We start from the raw sequence: 27,556 nt of genomic DNA on the forward strand, positions 1-27,556 counted from the left end.
ACTGATGGTTGAGGAGGTGAGGAGAGACTGATGGTTGGGTAGAGGAGGAGGGACTGATGGTTAAGAAGGTGAGAGACTGATGGTTGAGAAGGTGAGGAGAGACTGATGGTTGGGGAGATGAGGAGGGAATGATGGTTAAGAAGGTGAGAGACTAATGGTTGAGAAGGTGAGGAGAGACTGGTGGTTGGGGAGGTGAGGAGGGAATGATGGTTGGGGAGAGGTAGTGATGGTTGGGGAGGTGAGGAGAGACTGATGGTTGGGGAGGTGAGGAGGGAATGATGGTTGGGGAGAGGTAGTGATGGTTGGGGAGGTGAGGAGAGACTGATGGTTGGGGAGGTGAGGAGAGACTGATGGTTGGGGAGGTGAGGAGGGAATGATGGTTGGGGAGAGGTAGTGATGGTTGGGGAGGTGAGGAGAGACTGATGGTTGGGGAGGTGAGCAGGGAATGATGGTTGGGGAGAGGTAGTGATGGTTGGGGAGGTGAGGAGAGACTGATGGTTGGGGAGATGAGGAGGGAATGATGGTTAAGAAGGTGAGAGACTAATGGTTGAGAAGGTGAGGAGAGACTGGTGGTTGGGGAGGTGAGGAGGGAATGATGGTTGGGGAGAGGTAGTGATGGTTGGGGAGGTGAGGAGAGACTGATGGTTGGGGAGGTGAGGAGGGAATGATGGTTGGGGAGGTGAGGAGAGACTTATGGTTGGGGAGGTGAGGAGGGAATGATGGTTGGGGAGGTGAGGAGAGACTTATGGTTGGGGAGAGGAGGAGGGACTGATGGTTAAGAAGGTGAGAGACTGATGGTTGAGAAGGTGAGGAGAGACTGATGGTTGGGGAGGTGAGGAGGGACTGATGGTTGGGGAGAGGGAATGATGGGTGGGGAGGTGAGGAGAGACTTGTGGTTGGGGAGGAAAGACTTATGGTTGGGGAGGGGAGGAGAGACTTATGGGGGACTTATGGGGGACTGGGGGTTGGGGAGAGGGACTGGGGGTTGGGGGAGGGACTGGGGGTTGGGGGAGGGACTGTGGGTTGGGGAGAGGGACTGATGGTTGGGGAGAGGGACTGTGGGTTGGGGGGAGGGACTGGGGGTTGGGGGGAGGGACTGGGGGGTTGGGGGGAGGGACTGGGGGTTGGGGAAGGGACTGGGGGTTGGGGGGAGGGACTGACTGATGGGTAAAGCTGGTGTAAATCTGAAAGCAGAACTGATGCTGAGAGAGAAGGAAGCTGTGTAGCTGTGATGGGATTGGTCAAACTGGCAAACATGGTGCAACTCTGCCACCTAGTGGTCCGTCTACAGTTGGCTTTTCTATCAGTCAGTGTGTTTCAAGCAAATCTAGAAGTGTCATTGGTTGCTATGGCTTGGTAATTGTGCATAGATTTGCATAAATGTTAATGAGTGTGCAAAGTCCCATAATGTGGCCTTCGGGCAGGAGATCTGGGAACCCCCCATGTGCTTTAGTCTGACCCCCCCTTGGCATTATAATGCCAAGTCATTAATGCCATTACTGGGTATGGGAACTGCCCCCCTATCTCTCACTCGGGGCAGCACCACGGGGTATAATAGGGATATGGAGAGATGGGTTCCCTATTAATTGCCCCGCGTGTACTGATTGGCCGATCCCTAGCAACTTTGTAATTGGTTCCCATTATTTATGGGTTTTTTATACTTTCTGAATTATTTCCACTTTTCAAATGGGGGTCACTGACCCCGGCAGCCAAACCCTATTGCTCTGTGAGGCTCCAGTTTTATTGTTATTGTTACTTTTTATTCCTTATCTTTCCATTCAGCCCCTCCCCTATTCATATTTCAGTCTGTCATTCAAACCACTGCCTTGTTACTAAGGTAAACAAGACCCTAGCAACCAGATAGCTGCCAAAATCCCAAACTGGAGAGCTGCTGAACAAAAAGCCAAATAACTGACAAACCTTAAAAAATGAAAACCAATTGGAAACTGTCTTTAAAGATAATGATCCAGTTTAGCCCAGAGTGAAACCAGCACCATCTATTGGTCATTATTGCCTACAGGACTGGGGCAAATTCAGTGATGTCTCCTATAAGCACCGTACTGTATGGACCTGACTGGCAGCTGGATCTGAGGAATTCACATGTTGAACTCTCTTGTGGGAATTGGAATGTTTTTGTTGCACACTAGTGGGATACAGATGTTTCCTTAGAGCTCAGGTGGGACAGGGATGGTTCCTCAGGGTTCAGGTTGGACAGGGATGGTTCCTCAGTGCTCAGGTGGGACAGGGATGGTTCCTCAGGGCTCAGGTGGGACAGGGATGGTTCCTCAGTGCTCTGGTGGGACAGGGATGGTTCCTCAGTGCTCAGGTAGGACAGGGATGGTTCCTCAGGGCTCAGGTGAGACAGGGATGGTTCCTCAGGGCTCAGGTAGAACAGGGATGGTTCCTCGGTGCTCTGGTGGGACAGGTATGGTTCCTCAGGGCTCAGGTGTGACAAGGATGGTTCCTCAGGGCTCAGGTGTGACAGGGATGGTTCCTCAGGGCTCAGGTAGGACAGGGATGGTTCCTCAGGGCTCAGGTGTGACAGGGATGGTTCCTCAGGGCTCAGGTGTGACAGGGATGGTTCCTCAGGGCTCAGGTGTGACAGGGATGGTTCCTCAGGGCTCAGGTGTGACAGGGATGGTTCCTCAGGGCTCAGGTGGGACAGGGATGGTTCCTCAGGGCTCAGGTGGGACAGGGATGGTTCCTCAGTGCTCAGGTGGGACAGGGATGGTTCCTCAGGGCTCAGGTGGGACAGGGATGGTTCCTCAGGGCTCAGGTGGGACAAGGATGGTTCCTCAGGGCTCAGGTAGGACAGGGATGGTTCCTCAGGGCTCAGGTGGGACAGGGATGGTTCCTCAGTGCTCAGGTGGGACAGGGATGGTTCCTCAGGGCTCAGGTGGGACAGGGATGGTTCCTCAGTGCTCAGGTGTGACAGAGATGGTTCCTCAGGGCTCAGGTGTGACAGGGATGGTTCCTCAGGGCTCAGGTAGGACAGGGATGGTTCCTCAGTGCTCAGGTGGGACAGGGATGGTTCCTCAGTGCTCAGGTGGGACAGGGATGGTTCCTCAGGGCTCAGGTAGGACAGGGATGGTTCCTCAGTGCTCAGGTGGGACAGGGATGGTTTCTCAGGGCTCAGGTGGGACAGGAATGGTTCCTCAGGGCTCAGGTGGGACAGGGATGGTTCTTCATTGCTCTGGTGGGATAGGAATGGTTCCTCAGTGCTCTGGTGGGACAGAGATTGTTCCATGTTGCTCTGGTGGGACAGGGATGGTTCCTCAGTGCTCAGGTGGGACAGGGATGGTTCCACAGTGCTCTGGTGGGATATGAATGGTTCCTCAGTGCTCTGGTGGGACATGAATGGTTCCTCAGTGCTCTGGTGGGACAGAGATTGTTTCGTGTTGCTCTGGTGGGACAGGGATGGTTCCTCAGTGCTCAGGTGGGACAGGGATGGTTCCTCAGTGCTCTGGTGAGACAGGGATGGTTTCTCAGTGCTCTGGTGGGACATGAATGGTTTCTATGTGCTCTGGTGGGACAGAGATTGCTCCATGTTGCTCTGGTGGGACAGGGATGGTTCCTCAGTGCTCAGGTGGGACAGGGATGGTTCCTCAGTGCTCTGGTGGGACAAATATTGTTTCTTATTGCTCTGGTGGGACAAATATTCTTTCTTATTGCTCTGGTGGGACAAATATTGTTTCTTATTGCTCTGGTGGGACATAGATTGTTCCTAAATGCTGGGGTGGGACATGAATGGTTCCTCAATGCTCTGGTGGGATACAGATTCTTCCTCAATGCTCTGGTGGGACATGAATGGTGCTACAGTGCTCTAGAGGGATACAGATTGTTCCCCAATGCTCTGGGGGGCATTAATGATTCCTTAGTGCACTGGTGCGAGATGGATGGTTCTGCTGTGCTCTGGTTGGATACAGATCTTTTGTTATTGCTCTGCTGGGTCAGGGATAGTTTCTTAATGCTCTTCTGGGACAGGGTTGGTTCCTCGTTGCTCTTGTAGGGGATCAGAGAACCCTTTTCCCTGTTTTTTTTGTCTGCGATTCACCCAGCCCAGTTACGTCTGGAAAAAGAGGAGGACTCAGGTCCATTCCATAGTACTGTTTGGAGCTGTTCATTGCATTGTCCAATCAGAGTGGAGAGTAGGACTGTTACTCTTAAAGGACTGCGTAAGCAAGTTAGGTAGACCCCACGTTTCCCCAGGGCAGGTTGGCTGTTTACAGTAAATACTGATGCAGGTTTACATCTTTATAAAGTCAATCTTCGTTACTGCAAATCTGTGTGGTTTAGTGGAATTGCCCTGAGGTGTACTCCTCATTGGCCACTAGGGGGAGCCACTGACATGTATATGCCAGTTCCCAGTATCTTCCATAAACAAAGCGGTTCAGGGATGCTGGATTGCGACTGGTAACAACTATTGTAAGTGAGTTTGATCCTGTTCTGTGGGAGTGTGCCAAGAAAGGGTTAATGGGACAGGTGGGGCACACATTGTTCCTCAATGCTCTGGTGGGACATGAATGGTTCCTCAATGCTCTGGTGGGACATGAATGGTTCCTCTGTTCTCTGGTGGGACATGAATGGTTCCTCAATGCTCTGGTGGGACATGAATGGTTCTTCAGTGCTCTGGTGGGACATGAATGGTTCCTCTGTGCTCTGGTGGGACATGAATGGTTCCTCAATGCTCTGGTGGGACATGAATGGTTCTTCAGTGCTCTGGTGGGACATGAATGGTTCCTCTGTGCTCTGGTAGGACATGAATGGTTCCTTATTGCTCTGGTGGGACATGAATGGTTCCTTATTGCTCTGGTGGGACATGAATGGTTCCTCATTGCTCTGGTGGGACATGAATGGTTCCTCTGTGCTCTGGTGGGACATGAATGGTTCCTCAATGCTCTGGTGGGACATGAATGGTTCTTCAGTGCTCTGGTGGGACATGAATGGTTCCTCTGTGCTCTGGTGGGACATGAATGGTTCCTCAATGCTCTGGTGGGACATGAATGGTTCTTCAGTGCTCTGGTGGGACATGAATGGTTCCTCTGTGCTCTGGTAGGACATGAATGGTTCCTTATTGCTCTGGTGGGACATGAATGGTTCCTTATTGCTCTGGTGGGACATGAATGGTTCCTCATTGCTCTGGTGGGACATGAATGGTTCCTCTGTGCTCTGGTGGGACATGAATGGTTCCTCTGTGCTCTGGTGGGACATGAATGCTTCCTCAATGCTCTGGTGGGACATGAATGGTTCCTCTGTGCTCTGGTGGGACATGAATGGTTCCTTATTGCTCTGGTGGGACATGAATGGTTCCTCTGTGCTCTGGATGGACATGAATGGTTCTTCAGTGCTCTGGTGGGACATGAATGGTTCCTCTGTGCTCTGGTGGGACATGAATGGTTCCTCATTGCTCTGGTGGGACATGAATGGTTCCTCTGTGCTCTGGTGGGACATGAATGGTTCCTCTGTGCTCTGGTGGGACATGAATGGTTCCTCTGTGCTCTGGTGGGACATGAATGCTTCCTCAATGCTCTGGTGGGACATGAATGCTTCCTCAATGCTCTGGTGGGACATGAATGGTTCCTCTGTGCTCTGGTGGGACATGAATGGTTCCTCTGTGCTCTGGTGGGACATGAATGGTTCCTCTGTGCTCTGGTGGGACATGAATGGTTCCTCTGTGCTCTGGTGGGACATGAATGCTTCCTCAATGCTCTGGTGGGACATGAATGGTTCCTCAGTGCTCTGGTGGGACATGAATGGTTCCTCTGTGCTCTGGTGGGACATGAATGGTACCTCAGTGCTCTGGTGGGACATGAATGGTTCCTCTGTGCTCTGGTGGGACATGAATGCTTCCTCAATGCTCTGGTGGGACATGAATGCTTCCTCATTGCTCTGGTGGGACATGAATGGTTCCTCAGTGCTCTGGTTGGACATGAATGGTTCCTCAATGCTCTGGTGGGACATGAATGGTTCCTCAGTGCTCTGGTGAGACATGAATGGTTCCTCATTGCTCTATTGGGACATGAATGGTTCCTCAGTGCTCTATTGGGACATGAATGGTTTCTCTGTGCTCTATTGGGACATGAATGGTTTCTCTGTGCTCTGGTGGGACATGAATGGTTCCTCATTGCTCTGGTGGGACATGAATGGTTCTTCAGTGCTCTGGTGGGACATGAATGGTTCCTCTGTTCTCTGGTGGGACATGAATGCTTTCTCAGTACTCTGGTGGGACATGAATGGTTCCTCATTGCTCTGGTGGGACATGAATGGTTCTTCAGTGCTCTGGTAGGACATGAATGGTTCCTCTGTGCTCTGGTGGGACATGAATGGTTCCTCAGTACTCTGGTGGGACATGAATGGTTCCTCAATGCTCTGGTGGGACATGAATGGTTCCTCAGTGCTCTGGTGGGACATGAATGGTTCCTCATTGCTCTGGTGGGACATGAATGGTTCCTCAGTGCTCTGGTGGGACATGAATGGTTCCTCAGTGCTCTGGTGGACATGAATGGTTCCTCAGTGCTCTGGTGAGACATGAATGGTTTCTCAGTGCTCTGGTGAGACATGAATGGTTCCTCAGTGCTCTGGTGAGACATGAATGGTTCCTCAGTGCTCTGGTGGACATGAATGGTTTCTCAGTGCTCTGGTGGACATGAATGGTTTCTCAGTGCTCTGGTGAGACATGAATGGTTTCTCAGTGCTCTGGTGAGACATGAATGGTTTCTCAGTGCTCTGGTGGGACATGAATGGTTCCTCAGTGCTCTATTGGGACATGAATGCTTCCTCTTTGCTCTATTGGGACATGAATGGTTCCTCAGTGCTCTATTGGGACATGAATGGTTCCTCAGTGCTCTATTGGGACATGAATGGTTCCTCATTGCTCTATTGGGACATGAATGGTTCCTCATTGCTCTGGTGGGACATGAACAGTTCCTCAGTGCTCTATTGGGACATGAATGGTTCCTCATTGCTCTGGTGGGACATGAATGGTTCCTCAGTGCTCTATTGGGACATGAATAGTTCCTCACTGCTCTATTGGGACATGAATGGTTCCTCATTGCTCTGGTGGGACATGAATGGTTCCGCAGATTGTTTTTCAATTCTCTGGTGGGACATGAATGGTTTCTCTGTGCTCTGGTGGGACAGAGATTGTTCCATGTTGCTCTGGTGGGACAGGGATGGTTCCTCAGTGCTCAAGTGGGACAGGGATGGTTCCTCAGTGCTCTGGTGGGACAAATATTGTTTCCTGTTGCTCTGGTGGGACAAATATTGTTTCTTATTGCTCTGGTGGGACATAGATTGTTCCTAAATGCTGGGGTGGGACATGAATGGTTCCTCAATGCTCTGGTGGGATACAGATTCTTCCTCAATGCTCTGGTGGGACATGAATGGTGCTACAGTGCTCTAGAGGGATACAGATTGTTCCCCAATGCTCTGGGGGGCATTAATGGTTCCTTAGTGCACTGGTGCGAGATGGATGGTTCTGCTGTGCTCTGGTTGGATACAGATCTTTTGTTATTGCTCTGCTGGGTCAGGGATAGTTTCTAAATGCTCTTCTGGCACAGGGTTGGTTCCTCGTTGCTCTTGTAGGGGATCAGAGAACCCTTTTCCCTGTTTTTTTTGTCTGCGATTCACCCAGCCCAGTTACGTCTGGAAAAAGAGGAGGACTCAGGTCCATTCCATAGTACTGTTTGGAGCTGCTCATTGCATTGTCCAATCAGAGTGGAGAGTAGGACTGTTACTCTTAAAGGACTGCGTAAGCAAGTTAGGTAGACCCCACGTTTCCCCAGGGCAGGTTGGCTGTTTACAGTAAATACTGATGCAGGTTTTCATCTATTCATTTATAAAGTCAATCTTCGTTACTGCAAATCTGTGTGGTTTAGTGGAATTGCCCTGAGGTGTACTCCTCATTGGCCACTAGGGGGAGCCACTGACATGTATATGCCAGTTCCCAGTATCTTCCATAAACAAAGCGGTTCAGGGATGCTGGATTGCAACTGGTAACAACTATTGTAAGTGAGTTTGATCCTGTTCTGTGGGAGTGTGCCAAGAAAGGGTTAATGGGACAGGTGGGGCACACATTGTTCCTCAATGCTCTGGTGGGGCATGAATGGTTCCTCAATGCTCTGGTGGGACATGAATGGTTCCTCAATGCTCTGGTGGGACATGAATGGTTCCTCTGTGCTCTGGTGGGACATGAATGGTTCCTCAATGCTCTGGTGGGACATGAATGGTTCCGCAGATTGTTTCTCAATTCTCTGGTGGGACATGAATGGTTCTTCAGTGCTCCGAGTCCGCAGATTGTTTCTCAATGCTCTGGTGGGACATGAATGGTTCCGCAGTGCTCTGGTGGGATATGAATGGTTCCTCATTGCTCTGGTGGGACATGAATAGTTCCTTATTGCTCTGGTGGGACATGAATGGTTCCTTATTGCTCTGGTGGGACATGAATGGTTCCTCAGTGCTCTGGTGGGACATGAATGGTTCCTCAGTGCTCTGGTGGGACATGAATGGTTCCGCAGATTGTTTCTCAATTCTCTGGTGGGACATGAATGGTTCCTCAGTGCTCTGGTGAGACATGAATGGTTCCTCATTGCTCTGGTGGGACATGAATGGTTCCTCAATGCTCTGGTAGGATATGATTGGTTCCTCAATGCTCTGGTAGGATATGAATGGTTCCTCATTGCTCTGGTGGGAGATGAATAGTTCCTTATTGCTCTGGTGGGACATGAATGGTTCCTTATTGCTCTGGCGGGACATGAATGGTTCCTCAGTGCTCTGGTGGGACATGAATGGTTCCGCAGATTTTTTCTCAATTCTCTGGTGGGACATGAATGGTTCCGCAGTGCTCCGATTCCGCAGATTGTTTCTCAATTCTCTGGTGGGACATGAATGGTTCCGCAGTGCTCCGATTCCGCAGATTGTTTCTCAATTCTCTGGTGGGACATGAATAGTTCCGCAGTGCTCCGATTCCGCAGATTGTTTCTCAATTCTCTGGTGGGACATGAATGGTTCCGCAGTGCTCCGATTCCGCAGATTGTTTCTCAATTCTCTGGTGGGACATGAATGGTTCCGCAGTGCTCCGATTCCGCAGATTGTTTCTCAATTCTCTGGTGGGACATGAATGGTTCCGCAGTGCTCCGATTCCGCAGATTGTTTCTCAATGCTCTGGTGGGACATGAATGGTTCCTCAGTGCTCTGGTGGGACATGAATGGTTCCTTATAGCTCTGGTGGGACATGAATGGTTCCTCATTGCTCTGGTGGGACATGAATAGTTCCTTATTGCTCTGGTGGGACATGAATGGTTCCTTATTCCTCTGGTGGGACATGAATGTTTCCTCATTGCTCTGGTGGGACATGAATGGTTCCTCATTGCTCTGGTGGGACATGAATAGTTCCTCATTACTCTGGTGGGACATAAATGGTTCCTTATTCCTCTGGTGGGACATGAATGGTTCCTTATTCCTCTGGTGGGACATGAATGGTTCCTCATTGCTCTGGTGGGACATGAATGTTTCCTCATTGCTCTGGTGGGACATGAATGGTTCCTTATTCCTCTGGTGGGACATGAATGGTTCCTCATTGCTCTGGTGGGACATGAATGTTTCCTCATTGCTCTGGTGGGACATGAATGGTTCCTCAGTGCTCTGGTGGGACATGAATGTTTCCTCATTGCTCTGGTGGGACATGAATGTTTCCTCATTGCTCTGGTGGGACATGAATGGTTCCTCAGTTCTCTGGTGGGATATGAATGGTTCCTCAGTGCTCTGGTGGGACATGAATAGTTCCCTATTGCTCTGGTGGGACATGAATGGTTCCTTATTCCTCTGGTGGGACATGAATGTTTCCTCATTGCTCTGGTGGGACATGAATGGTTCCTTATTGCTCTGGTGGGACATGAATGTTTCCTCAGTACTCTGGTGGGACATGAATGTTTCCTCATTGCTCTGGTGGGACATGAATGGTTCCTCAGTGCTCTGGTGGGACATGAATGGTTCCTCATTGCTCTGGTGAGACATGAATGGTTCCTCATTGCTCTGGTGAGACATGAAAGGTTCCTTATTGCTCTGGTGAGACATGAATGGTTCCTCATTGCTCTGGTGGGACATGAATGGTTCCTTATTGCTCTGGTGAGACATGAATGGTTCCTCATTGCTCTGGTGAGACATGAATGGTTCCTTATTGCTCTGGATAGACATGAATGGTTCCTCAGTGCCTCTGGTGGGATATGAATGGTTCCTTATTGCTCTGGATAGACATGAATGGTTCCTCATTGCCCTGGTGAGACATGAATGGTTCCTTATTGCTCTGGTGGGACATGAATAGTTCCGCAGATTGTTTCTCAATGCTCTGGTGGGAAAAGGATGACTTTGCAATGCTTTGGTGGATGAAGTTGTTTCTGTAGTGCATTGGTGGGACCTGAACTAGTGTTTCATGGTCTGGTGGCAGTTTTCTGATGGAATAGGGAAAGTTCTGTAGCACACTACTGAGACAGGGATTATTCCCCAGTGATTTGGTGGGACGAGGTTGGTTCACCTGTTTAAGTTGGCAAATAAAGCTTCTATAAACCCCTACCACATGTACCCACCTGAAATAATATGGGGGTATTCCTTTGCCAACAGCATTCCCCTTGTCTGCCATGTTTTTTTTCTTGGAAAGTTGCTTGTGACAGTCAGTTGGCAGTACATTAGCCACACTGGTGCCCACACTGGTGCCAGGGACATCGGTGACTCCAAGTCTAAATACAGATTGACTAAGCCCCTTTTTACTGGTGCCAGTTACCAGCAACCCCCCCAGGCAGGAGGAAACTCTTGGGTCTCAGTAGCATAAATATCAGCTTCCTGCCCAGTTTTCTTTCTGTGACTCCAACACCTGGGTTTTGACCAAAGAGCTTGCATTCACTGGCTGCCATAATAGTAATCACCATTGTTATGCCAGGATATGTTTATTATATGGAATATAAAGTGCAGTCAGATTGGAGGTGTCCATGGCTCAGACAGAAGCAGTAACACTGCCTGGTTGTTATGATCCCTTAACCATAGCAACCAGTACAATGAATATTTTAAAGGCTAACTAAAGCCCTGAAAACATCCTTCCTGCATATTGCTTTGTTAACCCCCTTACCCACTAGGGGGTATTTACACATGGTGTTCTTTGATTGCCCCTGTGTAGGATCTACATCCCCGGTGGGACTGCCTTCAAACTATACCCCCCACCTCCCAGGAAAGCCCCTTCCTGCAGGTATGTTCCTCCATTTACTCACTAGGGGGCGCTCACATGGTACTTACCTTCCCCTGCTGAATATGCTGTTATTGGACCTCTGTTCTGTGAGTTCTGGGTTAGTGGATGTCTCGGTACGGAGCCGGCCAGAGCTTACTTTGTACCCCAAAAATCCATGGCAGTATATAGACAAGTGCAGAAAATTGTGCTGCAGAGGGAGGCCTGGGAGAAAAGGGGTTAATTTTCCCTGCCAGCCAGGTAATGAGGTAGCAACTTACACTGCACTGTCTGTGTCTTTGGGGGTCTGGAGGTGCATGCAGTGGTACCCCCCCCAGTGCAACTACCTGACATCCCTACACCTCCCTCCCACCCATCTAGCCAATAGCGGCACAGCATTCCTATAAAGCTGAGCTGAGGGGCAGGGGGAGGGGGAGCTGAGGGGCAGGGGGGCTGAGGGGCAGGGGAGGCTGAGGGGCAGGAGGCTGAGGGGCAGGAGGCTGAGGGGCAGGGGAGGCTGAGGGGCAGGAGGCTGAGGGGCAGGAGGCTGAGGGGCAGGGGGGCTGAGGGGCAGGGGGGCTGAGGGGCAGGGGGGCTGAGGGGCAGGGAGGCTGAGGGGCAGGGGGAGCTGAGGGGCAGGGGGGCTGAGGGGCAGGGGAGGCTGAGGGGCAGGAGGCTGAGGGGCAGGGGAGGCTGAGGGGCAGGGGGAGCTGAGGGGCAGGGGGAGCTGAGGGGCAGGGGGAGCTGAGGGGCAGGGGGGCTGAGGGGCAGGGGAGGCTGAGGGGCAGGGGAGGCTGAGGGGCAGGGGAGGCTGAGGGGCAGGGGGAGCTGAGGGGCAGGGGGAGCTGAGGGGCAGGGGGCTGAGGGGCAGGAGGCTGAGGGGCAGGGGGAGCTGAGGGGCAGGGGGAGCTGAGGGGCAGGGGGGCTGAGGGGCAGGGGAGGCTGAGGGGCAGGGGGGCTGAGGGGCAGGAGGCTGAGGGACAGGGGGGCTGAGGGGCAGGGAGGCTGAGGGGCAGGGGAGGCTGAGGGGCATGGGGGCTGAGGGGCAGGGGGGCTGAGGGGCAGGGAGGCTGAGGGGCAGGGGGGGCTGAGGGGCACTTTGCTGTTCTGGAACTCTCTGTGAGGCACTTCACCTTATTCTGCTCCCTCAGCCTCACATCCCCCTCCCCTTTTTTCCAACAAAACAATCCTGCCCCCCCCCATCCCTTCCCACTCACCATTCTACCAAATTCCCTCTGTCCCCTCCTCCTTCTCTCCCCCCTCCGTCCCTCCTCCAGGTCTGCTCTCCCCCATCCCCTTCTCTCCATCTCCCCTGTCTGTCCCCTCACTGCTGCTGCTCTTCCTCTCCTCCTCCTCCCCCCCCCCGCAGTGTGTGAGTGACAGGAGAGATCCCCCCAGTACCCCCATTGGGCAGTGACACTGAGGGGCTCCCCTGTATGCGCTGTAGGACGGGGGGAGAGCAGCAGTCACATTGCTGACAAGGAGAGGGAGCTGCATCCCTGCCAGGGAGAGACTCAGCCGCAGCCTTCATCTTCCTCTCCCTCCGCCGCCTCAGCTGTCTCTCCCTCTCTGTCTCCCTCTGTCTCCCTCTGTCTCTCTGGAGAGGGGGGAGCGATGTTTGTATCTGTCTGGTACGCTAAGAAAATGGGGAGACGCTTTATCAGCAACGTCAGGAAGGCAAAGAAACAGAGGGAGCCGGTGAGTGTGTGCTCTGGGGGCAACTCAGGGGGTGTGTGCCCTTAGTATTGTGCCCAGTGGGTGCCCAGGGGTGTGTGCCCTTAGTATTGTGCCCAGTGGGTGCCCAGGGGTGTGTGCCCTTAGTAATGTGCCCAGTGGGTGCCCTTAGTAATGTGCCCAGTGGGTGCCCTTAGTAATGTGCCCAGTGGGTGCCCTTAGTAATGTGCCCAGTGGGTGCCCTTAGTATTGTGCCCAGTGGGTGCCCTTAGTAATGTGCCCAGTGGGTGCCCTTAGTAATGTGCCCAGTGGGTGCCCTTAGTAATGTGCCCAGTGGGTGCCCTTAGTATTGTGCCCAGTGGGTGCCCTTAGTAATGTGCCCAGTGGGTGCCCTTAGTAATGTGCCCAGTGGGTGCCCTTAGTATTGTGCCCAGTGTGTGCCCTTAGTATTGTGCCCAGTGTGTGCCCGGGGGTGTGTGCCCTTAGTATTGTGGCCAGTGTGTGCCCTTAGTAATGTGCCCAGTGGGTGCCCTTAGTAATGTGCCCAGTGGGTGCCCTTAGTATTGTGCCCAGTGGGTGCCCTTAGTAATGTGCCCAGTGGGTGCCCTTAGTAATGTGCCCAGTGGGTGCCCCTAGTATTGTGCCCAGTGTGTGCCCTTAGTATTGTGCCCAGTGGGTACCCCTAGTATTGTGCCCAGTGGGTGCCCTTAGTATTGTGCCCAGTGGGTGCCCTTAGTATTGTGCCCAGTGTGTGCCCGGTGGTGTGTGCCCTTAGTATTGTGCCCAGTGTGTGCCTTTAGTATTGTGCCCAGTGGGTACCCCTAGTATTGTGCCCAGTGGGTACCCTTAGTATTGTGCCCAGTGGGTTCCCCTTAGTATTGTGCCCAGTGGGTGCCCAGGGAGAGTGTGCCCTTAGTATTGTGCCCAGTGAGTGTGTGCCCTTAGTATTGTGCCCAGTGGGTGCCCAGGGAGTGTGTACCCTTAGTATTGTGCCCAGTGGGTGCCCTTAGTATTGTGCCCAGTGGGTGCCCTTAGTATTGTGCCCAGTGTGTGCCCAGGGGTGTGTGCCCAGTGTGTGCCCAGGGGTGTGTGCCCAGTGTGTGCCCAGGGGTGTGTGCCAGACTGTGTGTGCCAGTGAGTGTGTATGGGAATCACAGTTGTGTATGTGAGTGTAACAGTTACTAGGGGGTGTGTGCAGTGTGTAAAGCAATTATTTGCACTATTTTGTGAGTTGGTGAGTGTAGGAATCAGTGAGTATTGAGTGTGAGAGTGTATTGGTAACTGGTTAGTGTGCGCCTGTGACTTTATGGGATGGGGGTCAGTACATTTGTACCTGTGTGTGTGTGTGAGTGTGTGTGCTGCTGAGTGTGAGTTTGTGCCACAGTAGGGCTGGCATGGTGCCCAGGCGAGGGTTAACACAAGATGCTGTTTCTGGAAAAATACTGCGTCTGTTCCGGAGTGCGACACAAACTGATTGTGCAAAGAATTGGTCTGTGAGTGTGCGAGTGAGTGAGTGTGTAAGTGAGTGAGTGTGTAAGTGAGTCTGTGAGTGTGTAAGTGAGTGAGTGTGTAAGTGAGTGAGTGTGTGTGTGAGTGTGTGTGTGAGTGAGTCTGTGAGTGTGAGTGAGTGAGTGTGTAAGTGAGTGAGTGAGTGTGTGTGTGAGTGAGTGAGTCTGTGAGTGCAGTATTGGTATATACTCAGATGGGGGGTATATAGAGTGCAGTATTGGTATATACTCAGATGGGGGGGTATATAGAGTGCAGTATTGGTATATACTCAGATGGGGGGGGTATATAGAGTGCAGTATTGGTATATACTCAGATGGGGGGGTATATACAGTGCAGTATTGGTATATACTCAGATGGGGGGGGTATATAGAGTGCAGTATTGGTATATACTCAGATGGGGGGGTATATAGAGTGCAGTATTGGTATATACTCAGATGGGGGGGTATATAGAGTGCAGTATTGGTATATACTCAGATGGGGGGTATATAGAGTGCAGTATTGGTATATACTCAGATGGGGGGGGTATATAGAGTGCAGTATTGGTATATACTCAGATGGGGGGGTATATAGAGTGCAGTATTGGTATATACTCAGATGGGGAGGTATATAGAGTGCAGTATTGGTATATACTCAGATGGGGAGGTATATAGAGTGCAGTATTGGTATATACTCAGATGGGGGGTATATAGAGTGCAGTATTGGTATATACTCAGATGGGGGGTATATAGAGTGCAGTATTGGTATATACTCAGATGGGGGGGTATAGAGTGCAGTATTGGTATATACTCAGATGGGGGGGTATATAGAGTGCAGTATTGGTATATACTCAGATGGGGGGGTATAGAGTGCAGTATTGTTATATACTCAGATGGGGGGGTATATAGAGTGCAGTATTGGTATATACTCAGATGGGGGGGTATATAGAGTGCAGTATTGGTGTATACTCAGATGGGGGGTATATAGAGTGCAGTATTGGTATATACTCAGATGGGGGGGTATATAGAGTGCAGTACTGGTATATACTCAGATGGGGGGGTATATAGAGTGCAGTATTGGTATATACTTAGATGGGGGGGTATATAGAGTGCAGTACTGGGATATGATATACAATATAAAATACTGGGAGGGGCTGGGATATAATTCTATGGAGTGAGTGCTGATTGGCCAGGGAAGCGTCTCTGTATGAATGTTTATTTACGGGGCCCCATCGCCTCCCACGCGGCAACCTCCCGGCAACCGTGTCTGTGGGGCGAGAGCTGCGCAGGGAGAAGCCGTGACGCATCCGGGGGGTTCCATGTTGCACAGTGGCCTCATCCATCTCTCTATTCTGGGGGGGGGGGGGAGGCAGATACATAGCAGCACTCTAGGGGGCACCCAGGCAGGGGGAGTTGGGAGATCCCAGTCTGTCTTGGGGGGCACAGGAACCCCACTCAGTAACCCCCCCAGTAACCCCCCCATTCACTTTCCGACTCAGCCTTGGTACATTCAGTGCTACACTGGGAGGCATGTATTATATATCATTAGCTTTGTATGGCGGCACTGAGGTTGCACTGTGCATTATGGGTATTGATGGCTGTACTGGGAGATACTGTGAGTGGCCCTGCTTGGCCACATGTACATACGGGGCAGGGAATCTCTCTATTCATTCCCTGATGGGATTTTACAAAGCATATTGATCAATAGGGAAAGTTGGAGTTGCCATAGGAATAAACAGAAAGTGGGTGAATTCTTATTCTATGATTTCGCACTTTCATGAATATGCCCCATATATATACGTATGTACATGTGGCCCCCCACTACTTACCCCCGGGGCCCCTGTGTCTTGTGTTTATCCTTTCTGGGGGCACAGACAGGCAGTGGCCCTAATTACCCTCAGGTTGTTGTGCCCTGATATTAATATCATTGGATAAACGTTCCTACATGTATGGGCTATAATGGGCTGGAATGGTCATATTATATATACTGTATATCTGCAGCTGTATATGTCACACTCACTGTATATATATATATATATAGCCATGTGCATACAGTATATACCTGCTTATACTATCAGATTGGTGATACTGACAGATACAGATACTGACAGATACTGACAGATACAGAGAGATACAGATACTGACAGATACAGAGAGATACAGATACTGACAGATACACATACTGACAGATACAGATACTGACAGATACTGACAGATACAGATACTGACAGATACAGACAGAAACAGATATTGACAGAAACAGATATTGACAGATACAAACAGATACAATACTGACAGATACAATACTGACAGATACAGAGAGATACAGATACAGAGAGATACAGATACTGACAGATACAGAGAGATACAGATACTGACAGACACACATACTGACAGATACAGAGACAGATAAAGATACTGACAGATACAGATACTCACAGATACAGATACTGACAGATACAGAGAGAAATAGATATTGACAGAAAGATACAGATACTGACAGATACAGATATTGACTTCTACAGATACTGACAGATACAGATACTGACAGATACAGATACAGACAGATACAGATACAGACAGATACAGATACTGACAGATACAGATACTGACAGATACAGATACTGACAGATACAGATACTGACAGATACAGATACGGACAGATACAGATACTGAGAGATACAGATACTGACAGATACAGATACTGACAGATACAGATACTGACAGACACACATACTGACAGATACAGAGACAGATAAAGATACTGACAGATACAGATACTGACAGATACAGATACTGACAGATACAGATACTGACAGATACAGATACAGAGAGAAATAGATATTGACAGACAGATACAGATACTGACAGATACAGAGAGATACAGATACTGAGAGATACAGATACTGACAGACACACATACTGACAGATACAGAGACAGATAAAGATACTGACAGATACTGACAGATACAGATACTGACAGATACAGATACAGATACTGACAGATACAGATATTGACATATACAGATACTGACAGATACAGATACTGACAGATACAGACAGAAACAGATATTGACAGACAGATACAGATATTGACAAACAGATACAGATACTGACAGATACAGAGAGATACAGATACTGACAGACACACATACTGACAGATACAGGGACAGATAAAGATACTGACAGATACAGATACTGACAGACACACATACTGACAGATACAGAGAGATACAGATACTGACAGACACACATACTGACAGATACAGAGACAGATACAGATACTGACAGATACAGATACTGACAGATACAGATACTGACAGATACAGATACTGACAGATACAGATACTGACATATACAGATACTGACAGATACAGATACTGACAGATACAGATACTGACAGATACAGATACTGACAGATACAGATACTGACAGATACAGATACTGACAGATACAGATACGGGCAGATACAGATATGGACAGATACAGATACGGACAGATACAGATACTGACAGATACAGATACTGACAGATACAGAGAGATACAGATACAGATACTGACAGATACTATCAGATACAGATACTATCAGATACAGATACTGACAGATACAGATACGGACAGATACAGATACTGACAGATACAGATATTGACATATACAGATACTGACAGATACAGATACTGACAGATACAGATACTGACAGATACAGAGAGATACAGATAATGACAGATACAGAGAGAAATAGATATTGACAGACAGATACTGACAGATACAGAGAGATACAGATACTATCAGATACAGATACTGACAGATACAGATACTGACAGATACAGATACTGACAGATACAGATACTGACAGATACAGATACTGACAGATACAGATATTGACATATACAGATACTGACAGATACAGATACTGACAGATACAGAGAGATACAGATACTGACAGATACAGGTACTGACAGATACAGAGAGATACAGATACTGACAGATACAGATACTGACAGATACAGATACTGACAGATACAGATACTGACAGATACAGATACGGACAGATACTGACAGATACAGATACTGACAGATACAGATACTGACAGATACAGACAGATACAGATACTGACAGATACAGACAGAAACAGATATTGACAGACAGATACAGATACTGACAGATACAGATATTGACATATACAGATACTGACATATACAGATACTGACAGATACAGATACGGACAGATACAGATACTGACAGATACAGACAGAAACAGATATTGACAGACAGATACAGATACTGACAGATACAGATACTGACAGATACAGATACTGACATATACAGATACTGACAGATACAGATACGGACAGATACAGATACTGACAGATACAGATACTGACAGATACAGACAGATACAGATACTGACAGATACAGACAGAACCAGATATTGACAGACAGATACAGATACTGACAGATACAGATATTGACATATACAGATACTGACATATACAGATACTGACAGATACAGATACGGACAGATACAGATACTGACAGATACAGATACTGACAGATACAGACAGATACAGATACTGACAGATACAGACAGAACCAGATATTGACAGACAGATACAGATACTGACAGATACAGATATTGACATATACAGATACTGACATATACAGATACTGACATATACAGATACGGACAGATACAGATACGGACAGATACAGATACTGACAGAAACAGATATTGACAGACAGATACAGATACTGACAGATACAGATACGGACAGATACAGATACTGACAGATACAGATACTGACAGATACAGATACTGACAGATACAGATACTGACAGAAACAGATATTGACAGACAGATACAGATACTGACAGATACAGATATTGACATATACAGATACTGACAGATACAGATACGGACAGATACAGATACGGACAGATACAGATACGGACAGATACTGACAGATACAGATACAGATACTGACAGATACAGATACTGACAGATACAGATACTGACAGATACAGACAGATACAGATACAGACAGAAACAGATATTGACAGACAGATACAGATACTGACAGATACAGATACTGACAGATACAGAGAGATACAGATACTGACAGATACAGATACTGACAGATACAGAGAGATACAGATACTGACAGAAACAGATATTGACAGACAGATACAGATACTGACAGATACAGATACTGACAGATACAGATACTGACAGATACAGATACGGACAGATACTGACAGATACAGATACTGACAGATACAGATACTGACAGATACAGATACTGACAGATACAGATACTGACAGATACAGATACTGACAGATACAGATACTGACAGATACAGACAGATACAGATACAGACAGAAACAGATATTGACAGACAGATACAGATACTGACAGATACAGATACAGATACTGACAGATACTGACAGATACAGATACAGAGAGATACAGATACTGACAGACACACATACTGACAGATACAGATACTGACAGATACAGATACTGGCATATACAGATACTGACAGATACTGACAGATACAGATACTGACAGATACAGATACTGGCATATACAGATATTGACAGATACAGATACTGGCATATACAGATACTGACAGATACAGATACTGGCATATACAGATATTGACAGATACAGAGAAAAATAGATATTGACAGACAGATACAGATACTGACAGATACAGATACTGACAGATACAGAGAGATACAGATACAGAGAGATACAGATACTGACAGATACAGATACTGACAGATAGAGACAATCTGCGGATGCAGAGAGAGAGAGACAATACAGGAGACCCCACGCTGCTGCCTGTAGCGGTCTCACAATAGACATGAGGACTGTGTGTAAGCGCATGAGGCCGATGCTGATTTGTCTGTTCCAGTCCCACTGCTCCCTGTCCCAGCCTGTGCGGGGGCGGCGGGGGCTGCGGCAGTGTGTGTGTCCCTGCGCCCGGATAGTAACTGTGTGTGCAGGAACTGGGGGGGGGGGGACAGCCGCTGCACTGACACAGCTCTGTGTGTGGGGATGGGGGGCTCTGTATGGGGGGCACAGTAACACCCTGTCTCTCTGTTTGTCTCTAGGCCAGTTCCCCCCCTGTGATTGTAAATACAGACACACTGGAAGCACCGGCATATGTGAGTAATGATACATGTACTCTGTCTGCCCCTCCCCCTGTCAGTCTGCTCCTCCCACTGTCAGTCTGCCCCTCCCCCTGCCAGTCTGCCCCTCCCCCTGTCAGTCTGCCCCTCCCACTGTCAGTCTGCTTCTCCCCTGTCAGTCTGCCCCTCCCCCTGCCAGTCTGCCCCTCCCCCTGTCAGTCTGCCCCTCCCCCTGCCAGTCCTGCCCTCCCCCTGCAGGGTGACACAGTGACACAGACGGAGCTGTGAGTCTGCCCCTCCCCCTGCAGGGTGACACAGTGACACAGACAGAGCCGTGAGTCTGCCCTCCCCCTGCAGGGTGACACAGTGACACAGACAGAGTCTGTGAGTCCTGCCCCTCCCCCTGCAGGGTGACACAGTGACACAGACAGAAGCCGTGAGTCTGCCCCTCCCCCTGCAGGGTGACACAGTGACACAGACAGAGCTGTGAGTCTGCCCCTCCCCCTGCAGGGTACACAGTGACACAGACGGAGCTGTGAGTCTGCCCCTCCCCCTGCAGGGTGACACAGTGACACAGACAGAGCGTGAGTCTGCCCCTCCCCTGCAGGGTGACACAGTGACACAGACAGAGCCGTGAGTCTGCCCCCTCCCCCTGCAGGGTGACACAGTGACACAGACAGAGGCCGTGAGTCTGCCCCTCCCCTGCAGGGTGACACAGTGACACAGACAGAGCCGTGAGTCTGCCCCTCCCCCTGCAGGGTGACACAGTGACACAGACAGAGCTGTGAGTCTGCCCCTCCCCGCTGCAGGGTGACACAGTGACACAGACAGAGCTGTGAGTCTGCCCCTCCCCCTGCAGGGTGACACAGTGACACCAGACAGAGCTTGTGAGTCTGCCCCTCCCCCTGCAGGGTGACACAGTGACACAGACAGAGCTGTGAGTCTGCCCTCCCCTGCAGGGTGACAGCAGTGACACAGACAGAGCTGCGAGTCTGCCCCTCCCCCTGCAGGGTGACACAGTGACACAGACGGAGCTGTGAGTCTGCCCCTCCCCCTGCAGGGTGACACAGTGACACAGACAGAGCCGTGAGTCTGCCCTCCCCCTGCAGGGTGACACAGACAGAGCTGTGAGTCTGCCCTCCCCCTGCAGGGTGACACAGTGACACAGACAGAGCTGTGAGTCTGCCCCTCCCCTGCAGGGTGACACAGTGACACAGACAGAGCTGTGAGTCTGCCCCTCCCCCTGCAGGGTGACACAGTGACACAGACAGAGCTGTGAGTCCTGCCCTCCCCCTGCAGGGTGACACAGTGACACAGACAGAGCTCTGAGTCTGCCCGCCCCCTGCAGGGTGACACAGTGACACAGACAGAGCTGTGAGTCTGCCCCTCCCCCTGCAGGGTGACACAGTGACACAGACAGAGCTGCTGAGTCTGCCCGCCCTGCAGGGTGACACAGTGACACAGACAGAGCTGTGAGTCTGCCCGCCCCTGCAGGGTGACACAGTGACACAGACAGAGCTGTGAGTCTGCCCCTCCCCCTGCAGGGTGACACAGACAGAGCTGTGAGTCTGCCCCTCCCCCTGCAGGGTGACACAGTGACACAGACAGAGCTGTGAGTCTGCCCCTCCCCCTGCAGGGTGACACAGTGACACAGACAGAGCTGTGAGTCTGCCCCTCCCCCTGTCAGGGTGACACAGTGACACAGACAGAGCTCTGAGTCTGCCCCGCCCCCTGCAGGGTGACACAGTGACACAGACAGAGCTGTGAGTCTGCCCCTCCCCTGCAGGGTGACACAGTGACACAGACAGAGCTGTGAGTCTGCCCCGCCCCCTGCAGGGTGACACAGTGACACAGACGGAGCTGTGAGTCTGCCCCTCCCCCTGCAGGGTGACACAGTGACACAGACAGAGCCGTGAGTCGGCCGCCCCCTGCAGGGTGACACAGTGACACAGACAGAGCTGTGAGTCTGCCCCTCCCCCTGCAGGGTGACACAGTGACACAGACAGAGCTGTGAGTCTGCCCCTCCCCCTGCAGGGTGACACAGTGACCAGACAGAGCTGTGAGTCTGCCCCGCCCCCTGCAGGGTGACACAGTGACACAACGGAGCTGTGAGTCTGCCCCGCCCCCTGCAGGGTGACACAGTGACACAGACGGAGCTGTGAGTCTGCCCCCCTGCAGGGTGACACAGTGACGCAGACGAGCTGTTATGCCCGCCCGCCCTGCAGGGTGACACAGTGACACAGACAGAGCTGTGAGTCTGCCCCTCCCCCTGCAGGGTGACACAGTGACACAGACAGAGCTGTGAGTCTGCCCCTCCCCCTGCAGGGTGACACAGTGACACAGACAGAGCTGTGAGTCTGCCCCTCCCCCTGCAGGGTGACACAGTGACACAGACAGAGCCTGCTTGAGTCTGCCCCCCCCCCTGCAGGGTGACACAGTGACACAGACAGAGCTGTGAGTCTGCCCCCCCTGCAGGGTGACACAGTGACACAGACAGAGCTGTGAGTCTGCCCCTCCCCCTGCAGGGTGACACAGACAGAGCTGTGAGTCTGCCCCTCCCCTGCAGGGTGACACAGTGACACAGACAGAGCTGTGAGTCTTTTTGCCCTCCACCTGCAGGGTGACACAGTGACACAGACAGAGCTGTGAGTCTGCCCCTCCCCTGCAGGGTGACACAGTGACACAGACAGAGCTGTGAGTCTGCCCCTCCCCTGCAGGGTGACACAGTGACACAGACAGAGCTCTGAGTCTGCCCCGCCCCCTGCAGGGTGACACAGTGACACAGACAGAGCTGTGAGTCTGCCCCTCCCCCTGCAGGGTGACACAGTGACACAGACAGAGCTGTGAGTCTGCCCCGCCCCCTGCAGGGTGACACAGTGACACAGACGGAGCTGTGAGTCTGCCCTCCCCGCTGCAGGGTGACACAGTGACACAGACAGAGCGTGAGTGGCCCCGCCCCATGCAGGGTGACACAGTGACACAGACAGAGCTGTGAGTCTGCCCCTCCCCCTGCAGGGTGACACAGTGACACAGACAGAGCTGTGAGTCTGCCCCTCCCCCTGCAGGGTGACACAGTGACGCAGACAGAGCTGTTATGCCCCGCCCCCTGCAGGGGTGACACAGTGACACAGACAGAGCTGTGAGTCTGCCCCTCCCGGGGGGGGGGGGGGGGGGGGGGGGGGGGGGGGGGGGGGGGGGGGGTGCAGGGTGACACAGTGACACAGACAGAGCTGTGAGTCGCCCCCTCCCCTGCAGGGTGACACAGTGACACAGACAGAGCTGTGAGTCTGCCCGCCCCCTGCAGGGTGACACAGTGACACAGACAGAGCTGTGAGTCTGCCCCTCCCCCTGCAGGGTGACACAGTGACACAGACAGAGCTTGTGAGTCTGCCCCTCCCCCTGCAGGGTGACACAGTGACACAGACAGAGCTGTGAGTCTGCCCCTCCCCCTGCAGGGTGACACAGTGACACAGACAGAGCTGTGAGTCTGCCCTCCCCCCTGCAGGGTGACACAGTGACACAGACAGAGCTGTGAGCCTGCCCCTCCCCCTGCAGGGTGACACAGTGACACAGACAGAGCTGTGAGTCTGCCCCTCCCCCTGCAGGGTGACACTGTGACACAGACAGAGCTGTGAGTCTGCCCCTCCCCCTGCAGGGTGACACAGACAGAGCCGTGAGTCTGCCCCTCCCCCTGCAGGGTGACACAGTGACACAGACAGAGCTGTGAGTCTGCCCCGCCCCCTGCAGGGTGACACAGTGACACAGACCAGAGCTGTGAGTCTGCCCCCCCCTGCAGGGTGACACTGTGACACAGACAGAGCTGTGAGTCTGCCCTCCCCTGCAGGGTGACACAGACAGAGCCGTGAGTCTGCCCCTCCCCCTGCGGGTGACACAGTGACACAGACAGAGCTGTGAGTCTGCCCCTCCCCCTGCAGGGTGACACAGTGACACAGACAGAGCTGTGAGTCTGCCCCCCCTGCAGGGTGACACAGTGACACAGACAGAGCCGTGAGTCTGCCCCTCCCCCTGCAGGGTGACACAGTGACACAGACAGAGCTGTGAGTCTGCCCCTCCCCCTGCAGGGTGACACTGTGACACAGACGGAGCTGTGAGTCTGCCCCTCCCCCTGCATGGTGACACAGTGACACAGTTACTATGCCCCTCCCCCTGCAGGGTGACACAGTGACACAGTTGTTATGCCCCTCCCCCTGCAGGGTGACACAGACGGAGCTGTTATGCCCCTCCCCATGCAGGGTGACACAGTGACACAGTTGTTATGCCCCTCCCCCTGCAGGGTGACACAGACGGAGCTGTTATGCCCCTCCCCATGCAGGGTGACACAGTTAATATGTATTTATATTTATTCTTTTCTTTTTTTATAGGTGAACGGAACAGAAGCGGAAATGGAGTATGAAGAGATCACATTAGAGAGAGTGAGAGTTACACGAATGTCACTTTTCCTCCCTATATCCCTGCAGTCTCGCCCTCTCACTGTCACTGGATTCCCAGTGTAACCCCCATACTGACACTGGCACCCCCCCATACTGACACTGGCACCCCCATACTGACACTGGCCCCCCCTACTGACACTGCCACCCCCTACTGACACTGGCACCCCCATTACTGACACTGGCACCCGCCATACTGACACTGGACCCCCATACTGAACTGGCACCCCCCCCATACTGACTGGCAGCCCCGCATACTGACACTGGCACTGCCGCCATACTGACCTGGCACCCCCCTACTGACAACTGGAGCCCCCCCCGATACTGACCTGGCACGTCCCCCATACTGACACTGGCCCCCCCATACTGTAACTGGCACCCCCTACTGACATGGCACCGCGCCCCCATAACTGACACTGGCACCCCCCATACTGACACTGGCCCCCGCTCCATCTGACACTGCAGCCCCCATACTGACACTGGCACCCCCCTATGACACTGGCCCACCCCCCATACTGACAACTGGTTGGACCTCCCCCAATACTGACATGGGCAGCCGCCCGCCATACTGACAACTGGCCATCCCCCCCATACTGACACTGTGCACCCCCCATATGACACTGGCACCCGCCCCATACCTGGACACTGGGCCCCCCCCCCATACTGAAACTGCACCCTCGCATAACTGGACACTGGCACTCCCCATACTGACACTTGGCACACCCCCATACTGACAGGCACCCCCCCATACTGACATGGCACCCAATATGACACTCGGCACCCCCACCATACTGACACTGGCACCCCCCCATACTGACACTCGCACCCCCCCCATACTGACACTGGCACCTCCCATAACTGACACTGGCACCCCCCCATACTGACACTGGCACCCCCCCATACTGACACTGGCACCCCCCCATACTGACACTCGCACCCCCCCCATACTGACACTCGCACCCCCCCGCCATACTGACACTGGCACCCCCCCCATACTGACACTGGGCAACCCCCCATACTGACACTGGCACCCCCCCATACTGACATGGCACCCCCCCATACTGACACTGGCACCCCCCCATACTGACACTGCACCCCCCCATACTGACACTGGCACCCCCCCATACTGACACTGGCACCCCCCCCATACTGACACTGGCACCCCCCCATACTGACACTGGCACCCCCCCATACTGACACTGCCCCCCCCATACTGACACTCCGCACCACCCCCATACTGACACTCGCACGACCCCCCATACTGACACTCGCACCCCCTCATACTGACACTGGCACCCCCCCCATACTGACACTGGCACCCCGCCATACTGACACTGGGAGCCCCCATACTGACACTGGCACCCCCCATACTGACACTGGCACCCCATACTGACACTGGCACCCGAGCCCATACTGAAACTGGCACCCCCCCATACTGACACTGGCCCCCCATACTGACACTGGCACCGGCCCCCATACTGACACTGGCACCCCATACTGACACTGGACCCCCCATACTGACACTGGCACGCCCCCCCATACTGACACTCGCACACACCCCCATACTGACACTCGCACCCCCCCATACTGACACTCGCACCCCCCCCCATTGGACACTGGCACCCCCCCCATACTGACACTGGCAACCCCCCATACTGACACTGGCACCCCCCATACTGACACTGGCACCCCCCCATACTGACACTGGCACCCCCCCATACTGACACTGGCACGCCCCCATACTGACACTGGCACCCCCCCCATACTGACACTGGCACCCCCCATACTGACACTGGCACCCCCCCATACTGACACTGGCACCCCCCCATACTGACACTGGCACCCCCCCATACTGACACTGGCACCCCCCCATACTGACACTGGCACCCCCCCATACTGACACTGGCCCCCCCCATACTGACACTGGCACCCCCCCCATACTGACACTGGCACCCCCCCATACTGACACTCGCACCCCCACATTCTCTCCTCTCTATCTCTTACCTCTCCCCTGTTGGATTTTCCTTTAGGGCAATTCAGGTTTAGGATTCAGCATTGCTGGGGGCACAGATAATCCCCATGTGGGGGACGACCCCAGTATCTTCATCACCAAGATCATTCCAGGGGGCGCTGCTGCGCAGGATGGGCGTCTCAGGTAACTGATTGTCCTTTCATTATATGGGCACAGAACCCCTCAGTGACTGCTAATATCCTTATCATTTACAGTAGGGGGTACATTATCCCTTATAATACATGAGTGATACTCAGAGTTCCCTGTATAACTCAGCCTGCAGCCTTGTGCCTTTATATGGGGGGGCCACAGAACCCCTCAGTGACTGCTAATATCCTTATCATTTACAGTAGGGGGTACATAATCCCGTATAATACATGAGTGATACTCAGAGTTCCTGTATAACTCAGCCTGCAGCCTTGTGCTTTATATGGGCGGGCACTGAACCCCTCAGTGACTGCTAATATCCTTATCATTTACAGTAGGGGGTACATAATCCCGTTAATACATGAGTGATACTCAGAGTTCCCTGTATAACTCAGCCTGCAGCCTTGTGCCTTTATATGGGGGGCACAGAAGACCCCTCAG

General features: G+C 52.0%; 1 protein-coding gene across 1 annotated transcript in view; it reads left to right on the top strand.

Moving 5' to 3' along the window:
* Positions 1-27,556, top strand: part of dlg4 (discs, large homolog 4) — a 59,476-nt gene that overhangs the window by 11,960 nt on the left and 19,960 nt on the right. The window contains 4 exon segments of the mRNA XM_031898389.1: positions 11,168-11,236; positions 20,492-20,545; positions 24,892-24,942; positions 26,988-27,112. Of these exon segments, the coding sequence (XP_031754249.1) occupies positions 11,168-11,236; positions 20,492-20,545; positions 24,892-24,942; positions 26,988-27,112 (299 nt within the window).

Source organism: Xenopus tropicalis, chromosome 3, assembly GCF_000004195.4.
Source record: "Xenopus tropicalis strain Nigerian chromosome 3, UCB_Xtro_10.0, whole genome shotgun sequence".
Lineage (NCBI taxonomy): Eukaryota > Metazoa > Chordata > Amphibia > Anura > Pipidae > Xenopus > Xenopus tropicalis.